Source organism: Hemitrygon akajei, unplaced genomic scaffold (genome assembly GCF_048418815.1).
Source record: "Hemitrygon akajei unplaced genomic scaffold, sHemAka1.3 Scf000050, whole genome shotgun sequence".
NCBI lineage: Eukaryota > Metazoa > Chordata > Chondrichthyes > Myliobatiformes > Dasyatidae > Hemitrygon > Hemitrygon akajei.
The window spans coordinates 2626261-2639652 of record NW_027331936.1 but is presented as its reverse complement, the minus strand read 5'-3'; the positions used below and the strand labels follow the sequence as shown (position 1 = coordinate 2639652).

At 44.4% G+C, this 13392-nt stretch overlaps 2 protein-coding genes across 3 annotated transcripts in view; both read left to right on the top strand.

Moving 5' to 3' along the window:
- The window catches only part of LOC140721129 (NACHT, LRR and PYD domains-containing protein 3-like), a 752838-nt gene that overhangs the window by 44390 nt on the left and 695056 nt on the right, over positions 1-13392 (top strand). The window lies entirely within an intron of this gene.
- Positions 1-13392, top strand: part of LOC140721127 (NACHT, LRR and PYD domains-containing protein 3-like) — a 301993-nt gene that overhangs the window by 10908 nt on the left and 277693 nt on the right. For both annotated transcript variants that reach the window (XM_073036001.1, XM_073036002.1), the window contains exon 2: positions 9254-9352. In XM_073036001.1, the coding sequence (XP_072892102.1) occupies positions 9343-9352 (10 nt within the window). In that variant the 5' untranslated portion in view covers positions 9254-9342. The remainder of the gene's footprint in view (positions 1-9253; positions 9353-13392) is intronic.

Below are 13392 nucleotides of genomic sequence, written 5' to 3'. Positions count from 1 at the left end.
CCTGCATCACAACAACTCAATTATTATTTTCCCTTTCGTTTATTTTCGGTTCTTTATCTCTTGAGTGCGCCTTGCATTTATAGCTTGTAAATACATCTAACTGTGTGGTCATTTTCAAGGAATCTTTTACCTGTATTCCCATGTAAGTTCATCTTTTGACGTACCACAGACCATTGCCAATACCTGTGCAAGTCATACCCCGGTTCATCTTGCCAAATTGCAACAGCTCGCTGTTCTTTGCATTAAATTCCCCCGCTAGTCTGTAACCTGACTTCCCAGCTGCTCAAGATTACAACGCACCTTTGGTAGCCTTTCTCACTGCCTGCTACATTCCATCTCAGTGTAATCAAACTGTTTGCTGCTCTAGTTTGCCACATTTTCATCTGTTATCTCAATCATTACTATCAGTACCAGGCACCCAGTCGCTTTCCCTGCAGCACCTCGCGAGTTTCATGACTCCATTCAGAGCACTCTCTGGCTTTTCCGCTTGCTTCATCCTGAGTACTACGTACCTTTCCCTTTTGGGCCAGCCTCCCATGCAGAATAACTTGATAAGACATGACCTGCCAGTCTGACTGTCCCTCATCAAGCCCAGTATTTCGAAAAATGATAAATTCCATTTCTTAAAATACCTTCCACAGACATACTCAAGGCTGATGTCAGGATCACGTGCATATAGTATCCCTTCTTTTTTTTCTCGCCTTTCTAACACAAATGAGCAAAACCATCTATCGTCCCATCCTCTGGCATATCACCTGTAGCTCTATGTATTCTATATGTCTCTGACAGTGTTCGAGCAGTTTGTGCACTGGCCTCCCACAGGGTCCGAAGGAACACCATCTTAGGCCCGGGGTGTTTGTCCATTCTAATTCATCAAGCACCTGTTCTGTAATCTACATACAATCTATAACAAGACTAACGTTTCCCGATTTCTATAGTCTGTGTATCTGTCTGCCAAGTAAATACAGGCAAACAAAAATCATTGAACATGTACCCCATCTCTTTCGGTTCATTGACTAGATAGCACACTCATCTTTTTTGACTGTTAATCGGGCACTAAGAAACAATACATGTCGCTTAATAAATTATTCCGCCACCAAATTGTCTCTATCCGAGGGAATGTGTTCATTACAGTTGTTGTTTACAAAGTTCACAAGATTGATTCTAGAATGAAAAGTTTTATGTCTGAGGAGCATTTGGTCTTTCTGGGCCTGATCTCAGTGGAGGGGTGGTGACTCTGGAAACAGAAACGTCAATGAAATCCTGAGGTCTGGATAGAGTGCTAGGGACAGGATGTTTTCACCAATAGGGGAGTCTAGGATCTGAGATCACAAGCTCACTCTATTCAGTTGTATCTGGGGACTTTCTCTTCCATCATTCTGTCCAGTAGCAGGATCTGAATATCACCTGGATCAATGCCTGGGGTAGATCGTAGTTATTTGCAGACACAAGAATATGATGGAATTTTTAACAACTTAATTGAACAAAGAAGGACACTTAATGGTTATCAGCACAGTGTATTGTGTGATGTCTTTTGTAAATATCCCATAGTTGCCATTTGAAGCAGATAGGCCACATCCAACAACGTGTTTGATTTTGGAACAGCTTCTGCACTGCTGGAAGTTCTGTGGAGATGAAACTACCAACAGATTTACTGGAGGCACCTCGAGACAGGGTTAAAACAGCCATTTGAATTTTATCTTCCACATTACAAAATGGCTGAGAGCCCAGTATTCATTTTTGTCATAATGAAACTCAGAGCATGTGAATTCCTTATTTCCTATTTTTAGTTAGTTCTGCTGAGACACTTCCTCCATCACCAGGGTAACAGCTCACTGGAGTTGCAAGGAGTGTTGAACATTTTATTGCTCTCTCCACAACGTCCTTCAGTGGCCTCAGGAGCCGGTGTGGAGGCCCGGATGCCTTGAGCATTCACTGTATGGAATTTATCATGTTTATATTGGAATAAAGAGAAAAAGAATGCATTTAGATATTTATTTATTTATGCACATCCCTTCAGGATGCCACAAACATCTTGCAGTCAGCCTATGTCTGTGCATAAGAAAGACAATAACCTGTACTAAGTTTCCAGTGATTTATTTTCAGTTTTATATTAAAAGCATTTTCTTATTGTTTCATTATGGGAGATGTGGCGGCGAATTGCAGTGATCCTTGTCCCGCTCCGCAGTTCGATAACGATAATAAACAGAAGCGCTCAATTAACCTTCTGCAGACAAGTTAAAATATATTCCCACCAACTGGCGACCCATGGCCCGGGTTCCCCGCCCAGTTAAAGCATCATCAGGCTCTAGTTCTATTATGAGATGGAGCGGTGTGTTAATTTTAGAACTGGGATTAGACCAGATACTGCTGAATATTACCGACAGGAAAGAGTCCTGGGAGTGTTGGTTATTGGTCTATAATCCTGGGATGGGACTCCAGGATTACGGAACTGACAGTGTTCTCCTGAGAGATATTACAACTAAACATATCATTACCTTCCTCGCTCGCACCCCGCCTTCTTCTTTCAACAGGGATCACTCAACAATTGCCTTGTTCATTCTTCCCTCCTCATTAATCTCCCTCCAGCCATTTATCCCTGCAAGCGGACTAAATGCTACACCTCCCCGTACACCTCCGCCCTCACCTCCATTCAGACACAAAACAGTCCTTCCAGGTGAGGCAACACTTCATCTGCGAATTTGCTGGGGTCATTTGTTGTGTCCCGAGCTCCCGATGCGGCCTCCTTTGCTTTGGTGAGACCCACCATAAACTGGGAGACTGTTTTGTCGAGTATCTCTGTATCATCTGCCGCAAGGGGTACTTCCCAGTGGCTGAAGTTTTTCCTCTTGTACCAAAATGAGACCACCCCCAGGGTGGAGGAGCAACACCTTATATTCCATCTGGTACCCTCCAACCTGATTGTACGAATATTGAATTCTCCTTCCAGTAAACAAACTCCCCCACTCCCACTTCTCTATTCTCCACTCTGAACTTTCATTTCTGCTCACCAGCCTATAATTTCCCCGGGTTCCTCCTTCCCGTTCCCCTATTGACAACTCTCGGATTCTTTTATCTCCAGCCCTTGACCAGTCCATCACTTGACTTCACCTATCACCTTCCAGCTCGCCTCTTTCCCCTCCTCTACCTTTTTATTCAGATATCTTCCCCTTCCCCCCCATAGCAATGAAGAAGGTTCTTTTCACAGAATGTCGAACTACTCTTTCCATAGATACTGCCTGATGTGCTGAGTTCCTCCAACATTTTGTGTGTGTTGCTTTGGATTTCCAGCGTTTGCAAGCTTTCTCCTGTTTAAGTGTGGTAATTACCGTAACAATTATTTGGGTTTCGTTGAGATTATATCGGGATTACGTTGTAAAATCCCGCTCCCCATACTAACACGGGTTACATAGACCAAAGAACAAACTGCCAGAGGAACTCAGTGGGTCGGGCAGCATCTATGGAGGGAAATGGACCGTCAACATTTCGGGCCGAGCCCCTCCCTCTGGACTGAGATTGGACAGGAACTAGTCAGAGAAAAGAGGTGAGGGGTGGGGATGGGGCAAGAGCTGGGGAGTGAGTGGTGGATACAGGTGAGGTTCAGTTGGAAGACAGTCTGTACGTCACGGGATCCCCTTTCTCCCTACCATTTCGTTTTTTGCTTGAGGCCCCGCCCATGCTCTGATGACGCAGCTATCAGCGTAAAATACACACAGTCTTCGGATGGGCGGTGGTTTTCTTTCCGTTCTGTGTTGAAACGTATCAGCGGCGTGAAGCCGGGGGTCGAAACACTGTCTACGGGGCAGATGAATCAAGTTCCCATCGATGAGTATTGAGGCCGGTCGCGATGCGGGAACGAGACCGACAATTTCCTATCGGTGAGTCCTGAGTCCGATCCGGAGGGGGGAAGCCCGATGCGATGAGCGGGATGAGGTGGTGATGCCGGACTAAACCCATCCGTTAAGTTGTACCTCGGGCACTTCATCTCCATCACCCGGCCCGGTATCAGATCCAAGCTTCGGCCGGATCGATGCCTGGGGTCGATAATTTTCCCAGTACACTGGAAGGGGCCATTCGTCCTGTTGTGTTCTTGCAGACAGAGAAGATTAAACAGATTAATTGCACCGTCTGGACACTGATTATCTCATTGTTACAGTCAGGAAGGAGGTACAGAAGCCTAAAGACATACACTCAGTGATTCAGGAACAGTTTCTTCCCCTCTGCCATCCGATTCCTAAATGGACATTGACGCTTTAGATATTACCTCACTTACTTAATATACAGTGTTTCTGATTTCGCACATTCTTTTAAATCTATTCAATTCATGTAATTGATTTACTTATTTATTTGTTAGTACGTTCAAGTAAAATAATAACAGAGTGTAAGAAAGCATTATGCTTACAGTTTGCGAATGGAAACCGTCATTGAGCCCGTTGGAATGTTTCTGTTTTATTTTATCTTCGACCCGATGGGAGGGTGAGAAGTGAGAACGTTCAGGGTTGTGGTGATCGTTTATTTTTCGGCTGCTTTACTGAGGCAGCGGGAAGTATAGACAGATCAGTGGAGTGGATCAATGATTTGTTCTGCTGGGTCCACAGCCCTCTGCATTTTCTTAGTCACGGGCAGAGCAGTATCCATACGAAGGTGTCAGGGATATGGATGGGATACTTTTCATGGTGCGTTGATAAAGCTTGTTGAGTGGAAAACAACATATACCGAACTTCTTATTGTTTGTTCTGGCTTTGTTATTTTAGAACCTGTTAGCTAGTATCTAGTGGTATGTGTGTTGGCGCGTGTTCTAGTGGACAAGGTATTGGACTACTAACCTGAAGGTCACTGGTTCGAGCCTCAGCTGAGGCAGCAGGTTTGTGTCCTTGAGCAAGGCACTTAACCACACATTGCTCTGTGACGACACCGGTGCCAAGCTGCTTGGGTCCTCGTGCCCTTCGTTTGGACAACATCGGTGGCGTGGAGAGGGGAAGTCTTGCAGCCTGGGCAACTGTCGGTCTCCCATACAACCCTGCCCAGGCCTGCCAATTGTCCTGTTATTCCTGGAAATGTGTTCAGTACACTTGTTGCTAAGGAATGATCAGTTTTATGCATGAGGAGCATCTGATGACCCTGGGCCTGTGTTCAGTGGAGTTCAGTGGGATGGTGCTTGGGGGCTGGGGGTGTGAGCGGCGGTAATGATTTTCACAACTGAATAACGACAAGCCTGGATACAGTGGGAATGGAGAGGATGTCTCGATTAGACGGAGAGTCTGAGATCTAAGAGTTTAGATTCAGAATAAAGAAGCTTCACTTTAAAAAAGTCAACTAAATAGAGAGAGTACAGAGGAGATTTACTAGAATGTTACCTCGGTTTCAGCACCTAAGTTACAGAGAAAGGTTGAACAAGTTAGGTATTTATGCTTTGGAGTTTAGAAGGCTGAGGGGGGACTTGATAGCGGTATTTAAACTTATGAGGGGGATAGATAGAGTTGACGTGGATAGTCTTTTTCCATTCAGAGTAGGGGAGATTCAAACAAGAGGACATGAGTTGAGAGTTAGGGGGCAAACGTTTAATGGTAACACGAGGGGGAATGTCATTAATCAGGGAATGGTAGCTGTGTGGAACGTGCTACCAGTAGAAGTGGTAGAGGCAGGTTCGATTTTGTCATTTAAAAAAATTGGAAAGGTATATGGACAGGAAAGGAATGAAGGGTTATGGCCTGAGTGCAGTTAGGTGGGACTAGGTGAGACAAGCTTTCGGCACAGACTAGAAGGGCCAAAATGGCCTGTTTCCATGCTGTAATTGTTATATGGTTATAAAACTGTGATGAGAGAAATTACTTTAGTCAAATGGTTGATCTGTGGAATTTGTTACCGCAGAGGGTGGTGGAGACTGCCGATGGTTATATTCATGTTCTGGATTGCTAAATAGGTTGAGTGTTATAGCAGGGAAGCAAGAATATGGTGTTGGAAAAAAATCCTCCAAGATTGATTATAGAGCATGACCAAATCACCTAATTCTACTCCTATGTATTGTGATCTGTATCTTATACCATGACAGAACAATGACTTCATTGTATCCCATCATAAATAAGAGAAAATCTGCAGTTGGTGGAAATACAAGCAACACACACAAAATGCTGGAGGAACTCAGCAGGTCAGGCAGCATCTATGAAAGAGGGTAGAATCGACCTGGCCTGATGAGTTCCTTCAGCCCTTTGTGTGTGTTCTTTTGTATCCCATGTCTGGTTTTGAAACGTGTGAGGGACAGTTACAGATTCCTTCACTCGGATCATTATATATGCGTTCAAGATTTAAATTTTCGTTTAATGCTTTGTTCTCCTTTGTATTGTTAACATGCTTCATTATCTCTCTGGTTAAAGTTAGCCCTGGTCTGCGAGATTTACAGGAAGAAAAGTCCACGACTGGAAGCAACCCGCAACTGAAGACAAGGGAACAACAACAATGAACCAGCCCGAGGACTGAGAGCACCAATTCGAGAGAACCCATCTGACTCGGAGTTTCCATTGATTTAGTCAGGAGAAAGTTTGCTGAGTCTCATTTACCCAAACACTGGTTCTTTAGACATTACATTTCTGTACCAAGGAATAGAGGAAATAGCTGGAGTGGGACTGAATGAGCCTAGCAATACCAGTTATGACTCTATCAGACCCAGTTGCAATCATTCCAGATTTACAAATGTGCTGTCTGCATTAGCTCTGTGAAGCCACGCATATTCCCTTATTTTGTTTGCTCATTTCAAACGTCATCTCTGCAGTTTCTTTGCTTGTCTGTGCTCGGTCACAATGTTCTCAAAATGCGTTGAGAATTTCCTCCCTTTATAAGAGGCCGCAGTTGTTTCCAGCTGTAGTGATTGCAGAAATGTGGAATTACTATGAACTACAGCAACATGTCATTGACTCCTCTGTCTATTGCAAGCTGCAATGATATACTTGCCCTCGAGTATATCGTCGTGCAAGCCTCTGCTAACAGCAAACCCTCTTGAAGCCAAATGTCCCGGCACCACATTTCTTTCAGTCCGAACTAGAAAATGCCAAACAATATTTTACATTTACATACCCTGTCGTCATCAAGTGCTTTTCTACTAATAAATTGTCAGAACCTACGAATCTGTGATTAAGCAGAATTGGGTTTTACAATGAAGTTATTTTCCCATTTGACTCTGTACCAAAGGCATGGGTTAAATCTGTTCTTGAGATGAACAAATGTTCTTGCAGCAGAACTGCTGGAGCTGGCAAGGTCGGATTAAACTCAGTCGTTGCGGAATGGGAACCAGTGTGTTTGGTCAGATGATAGAAGAGTTGATATAAAGGCAGATGCAATGTTCAGAGAGACTGTGGAAGGATCGGTTGTGGACAGGGCATCATGTAGTCAGTTGGAAATATGTTTAATTCAATACAATAAGTATTAAGAGTAAGAGTAACTTAGAACATGGATGGTACATGTTATCACCATTACACAGACCTGACTGTTACAAGGGCAGGATTGGTGCTTGATGCTCCAGGTCTTAGTTATTTCATAATACGCATGGGGGGAGGGGGGTGAAAAGGGGAGAATTGTCTTTACTAATTAGGGATGGTATCACAGCAACATAAACAGAGGACATCAATGTAAGTGAAATTCAGAAACGGGAAGGGGGCTATCATTCAGGGAGTATTCAATAGGCCTCCCCCAAAGCCACAGGGATAATGTGAGAAAATAAGTTGACAGTTTTGGGAAAGGTGCAAAAACAACAAGGTTATTATCATTATTGACCTCAAGTTTCCTGATGTTGATCCCACCTCCTTGTTCCAAAAGGTGTCAGTGGGGCAGAATGCGTTGCGTGTCCAGGAGGGATTCTTGACATAGTATGTGGATGGGCTAACTGGAGGAGTTGCCCTACTGCATCTAGTATGAGGCAATGATGTTGGTCAAATGACAGATGTCACGATGGGTGACCTTTTTAGATAGTGACCACAACACCATAACTTTTATCATGGTCATGGACAAGGATAGTAGCAGACGATACAAGGCAGTATTGAATTAGTGGATGGATAGTTACAATGGTATGAGGAGCAACTTGGGAGTGTAAATTAGGAAAACATTTTCAAAGGGAAATGTACAATGGAACTGTGAAGGTTGTTTCAGGAACACTTGAGTGCGGTCGGGGTAGATTTGCTGCAGACGCAGTTAAAGAATTTTTATATAAACGAACCATGGTTCACAACAGATTAGAGCATTTAAGCATTTGGAGAAGCATAATCTTATTACAGGTTGCCATTTTGGCTTTTTGATGGTGAGTGGAGAAAATGGAAGGGGAGGTGCCGGAGATAATTTTCCGCAGGATGGACCAGTCACACACAGAATATCTACTAACATTTGTATCGACAGAGACTGATCAGGAGTCACCATGGCATGGTGCATGGAAAGTTGTGTTCAACAACACTTCTTAAAGTTTTTCAAGATGATTGTCAATAAGGGTGGTGGAGTGGATGTTGTACATTGAAGTCCACTAAAGCCTTTGGCAAGGTACCTCATGACAGCTTGGTCTGGAAGATAAGGTCCCATGCGGTACAGAGAGTGGAAGTTAGATGGATTCAAAAGTTCCCTCGAAGGTAGCAAGCAAAGAGTGATGGTTGAAGGTTTCTCCTCAGAATGGAGGCGGGTAACTAGTGGTGTACCGCAAAGCTACAAATTGGGACATTTGATATTCGTTATTTGATAGCAATGATTTGAATGCAAGTGCACAAGGCTTCACTGGTAAGTTCACGGATGACACAAAATTAGTAGATGGTACTCACGGTGAAGATGATCGTAGCTTAGAGGAGTTGTAAATAGATTGCAAGACCAACACGAGCAGCAACAGTTTCATAGAGAGGCTGGTGATTATGTGGAGGGACCTGCCAGAGGAAGTGGATGAGGCAGGCACAATGGTATAATTCAAGAAGTGGTTGGGATGTGAAGATAGAATGAAGAGGCCAGGAGGGAAATGGGCCAAATACAGGAAATTGGGGCCATCTCTGTGTGCACTGTGGTCAGCATTGTATCGATGGGCTGAATGGTTTGTACCTGTGCTCTTGCTCTGTGACTCTATCAGTAGGATGCCTCAGATATCACTGGACAGACGTACAACGTGGCGTAGGAGTTGATGTTTGGTCTCTAAGTGAAATGCTGTTGGGATACAGAGGACGGCGATACTGTCACATTTGCAAAGTAATCCTGCTCTCTCTGACTCACAGTCTGTTTGTTTTGTGTAATTCAGGACATCACCAGCAGGTGGGGCTGTCATGCACAGCGATCAAAGTGTAAACAAGACGACGACAATCAAAACAACCGTCAGTCGGAATCAGAATGGCTGCAGGTATGTTCACGGGGATCTTTATAATGAATCTTCTGCCCTGTTGGTGCACAATAGTTCAGACGAAGAAACTTACACAGGCGCTAACAGGGCTGAGAAAAGTTTCATCAAGCAGTATCATTGATCCCACTGGTATAGCGGCTTTGTGTAATCGATCAATCCAACAGTTCCAGTGTAGGGACCTGACTGACACCAGGCAAATGACTCCGCTCACCAGGCAAAGCTTCACCTGAGTGAAAGAAGCAGGAGACCCTGAATCAGCAGGTTGAGAGTGAAACACTAACAGGAATGTGACAGCGGTGTTGTTTGTTTCGTAAAAGTCCAGTTTCAAGGTTTGTTGCACATCAGGGCCTGTTTAGAGTTGAAAGACATCTCCAACTTTCGTTTATAAAATTTAGAGGCAGGAGGTAAGAACATTTCCGGGATTTCAGAGATTTTGTGATAATACAACATTTCAGGTGTTGTCAGGGCAGATATCAACTCCCCCCTCGCTGCACAAAGTAGATGAGGGGAATTTTCCGAACGGTGTTTTCTGTAGCCAAGCCGTGAACGTTGCCAGCCTTGGAAACGGCTGAGGATCAGGAGACACTTCATTTTAGATAGACTTGTTGTCTGCTTTGGTGCATCACTGTCTGAAATGGAGGGGCTACTGCACAGGACCGAGAGAAGCTGCAGAAGTTTGTAAGTCTAGTCAGCTCCATCTTGGGCACTAGCCTACAAAGTACCCAGGTCATCTTCAGGGAGCAGTGCATCAGAAAGGCAGCGTCCATTATTAAGAACCCCCAGCACACTGGGCATGCCCTTTCCTCACTGTTAGCATCAGGTAGGAGGTACAGAAGCCTGAAGGCAGACACTCAGCGATTCAGGAACAGATTTGTCTCCTCTGCCATCGGATTCCTAAGTGAATTTTGAATCTTTGGACACTACCTTACCTTTTTTTTTAACGTTTTTTTTGATGTGCACTCTTTCTGATTCTGCACGTTTTTAAAAAATCTATTCAATATAAGTAATTGGTTTATTTGTTTATTATTATTATTATTTTATTTTATTCATTAATATTTTTCCCTGCTAGATTATGTTTTGCATTGAACTTCTGCTGCTGAGTTAACGAATTTCACGTCACGTGCCGGTGATAATAAACCTGATTCTGATTCTGTTTTAATACCCCAATCCATGTCTGGTTAGTGGCCAAATGGTGAACGTGAGCTCTCTGTATTTCTCTCGTGAGATGATCTGCTACCTGAATTTAAATTCCCAGTATCTGTGATGAGAGACCTGGTACAACCAATGACCAGCTGTCTCTGTTTCCTGTAGGCATTGTGATGGTGCTCAACTCTGTAATTCCGGGTGGAATAAAACACAGATTACAGCCTGGACACAGGTCCCAGCTAATTCATACTGTTTTAAATGTCTCTGAGCTTGCCCGATTTCCCAGCCACTTTTCCCAGATTTCCCTTGCAGACTTCTTCGATCCTTTTTCCTGCTTACGTCTTCTCAACTTTGTAATTTTATTTGTGTTCACAGCCTCCTCTGGCTACACATAATTAATACACATCACCCACCTCGTGGAAAAAATGCCCCTTCAATCCCTTTTGAATGAATGAATGAAAGAAATTTTATTTCTGTCAGTACAAGCATAACCAAAAAAAAAACAAACATCATGTTCAACGATGATTTCATAAGACAAAACTAAATAATAAAAAACAACAAGAAAACATAGATATTCTTTAAAACTGACCGAAAGGGCGGAGGCTGAAGCTACAGCTTGTTATACAAAAAGCAGATTTGCAGACAATCGTCACATCAAAAAAAAATCATCATCTTTTAACACGAAATCCAATTCCAAGTGTCACAAGGTGGGTGTTGGGAGTGGACCCAAAAGCAAGACACAGACACTGAACTTCCAGGAACGGGAGTAGGCGTGAGAAGGAAGCAAGGGAAGTGAGGAAGAAAGGACGCTGGACATGACACAGGGTTCTGGTCCTGGGCTAGGACTTAACTAGGATAGCGGAACCGACATAGAACTGGGAACCAGGAGCCTGGGCTTGAACTCCGTGCCAGAGACGGTACAAGAACCCAGAACCTGGGTCTTGACTCGGGCTCGGACTCCAGAACCAGGCGAGAACAAGACGTGGCTACAGGGCAAGGCACATGACAAGATGAGAACACAAAGCCGTGGCTAGGATGGGACAAGGACCTTGGACGTGACTGGGACTGTAGGAGACCCCGAAGCCTTGACTTGGCCGAGGAAGAGACAGGAACGTAGAGCCTTAGTCGAGGAAGAACAGGAACGCAGATCACTGAGCCTTGCTCGAGGGCGAGCAGGAAAGCAGAACACAGAGTCGAAGGAGAGACAGGAACATGGTACACCGAGCCGGGACCCCTCCTTGGGTACAGGACGTAGTGCAGGGACTCATTACACAGAACGCTGAACACGGCAAGACAGTTCCCAACGCTAGGTAGCGGCCAAACGGTCGGACCTACCTAGCGAATGCGTGAAAATGGACAGTCTGTTCCATACAGGGCGAGACCCCAGGCAGAGGCAGAGGCGAGGCTCCAGGCAGGGCGTCGGAGGGAAGGAAGGAAACAGTACAGCCTCAGGGTAACGGCAATGACAACCTGACTTACCCAACGGAGGCAAGGACCGGGAGGGTCAGATCCCACCGTAGGGTAACGGCAAGGAAGAGAGGACCGGATACCGATGGGACGAACCCACACAGAGGCAAGTACAGGATACTGACGAGACGGACCACACAGAGATAAGGACTGGATACTGACAAAACGAACCAGCACCTAAACTCGAACTCAGGGCCACTTAAATTCCCGGATCAATGACGAGAATCAGGTGCCTACGATAAAGCCCCAAATGAGACAAGGGACAGCCTGAAGATTCGGAGTCTGGAGTCCACGGACCGGACCGTGAGCCGAAACGCGGACTTCACGGACTGGACTATGACACAAGTATCATTTATTTACATTACTCCCATTCATTTAAAATCACGTATTTTTATATTTGTTCATTAAATTATTTTTAAATAGTTTTTTAAACTTGTTGAATGTGGTGAATGTTTTTTTTTTTAATTCTTACTGCAACTGTTGCCCCCTCCGACTGAAATACAATGATTTTTTTACATTTGGACTTATCCTTTGTTTTTGAAATATACATGTTCCTCTTAAATCATGACGACTTTTTTTCATTTTAAACAACCTTTGGATACCTTGTGGTAACTGCCAATTTTTCACTTTATACATAATTTTAAATTTCTGCCCTCGAGTCTCAGACTCCCCTAACCTGGGAAAAAAGACTGTGACTATCTGCCCTACCTACACCATGATTTTTTTTATGTACGTGTGTAAGGGCACCGTTAAAGCTCCCATGATCCGGTGCAAACTGTCCCAGCCGAACCATATAACACAAAAACCAAACAACCCCATCCAGTAATGTTCTTGTCAATCTCCTCTACACTCTTTCCAGCTGAGTCACGTCCATCCTATAGATTAGCAACTGCAAAAGCGAGATTTTAAGTTTAGCTACTAGAACTGCACGCAAGACTCTCCATTTGCCAATAATTTGTACGGTTGTTCCCTGACGATCATTATCCAGGAGACGGGATGGGACCCAGGGGACCAGGCATCATGGACTTCAAGGTTATGGTCAGTCTGTAACCCAGGAGACTGGACATTGTTCGTTTCAAGGCAATAGTCATTCTGTGACCCAGGGGATAAGACAGTGTGTGACAAAGCAAACGGAGAACATTTAATCTGGAGGATTTGACCATGAGTAATCCAGTGGCTTGTCTGTGAGTGACACAGGTGACTGGACATTTTGTGATCCAGAGAGATTCATGTATGGGAAAGATAATCCCAGTGATAATTCCCGCTATCACCTGATGCCGTTCCAGTAATAACCTCTGGTTATCAGTCTGTTCAACTAATGTGTATTCGGTGATCAGTGTTACTGTGTCTGTCCAGTTCTTTTTCTGGGAGTGGATGTGTCCAGACACCGGCTTATCAGGATGGTCACCTGGCAGGAGGTGTGGTTC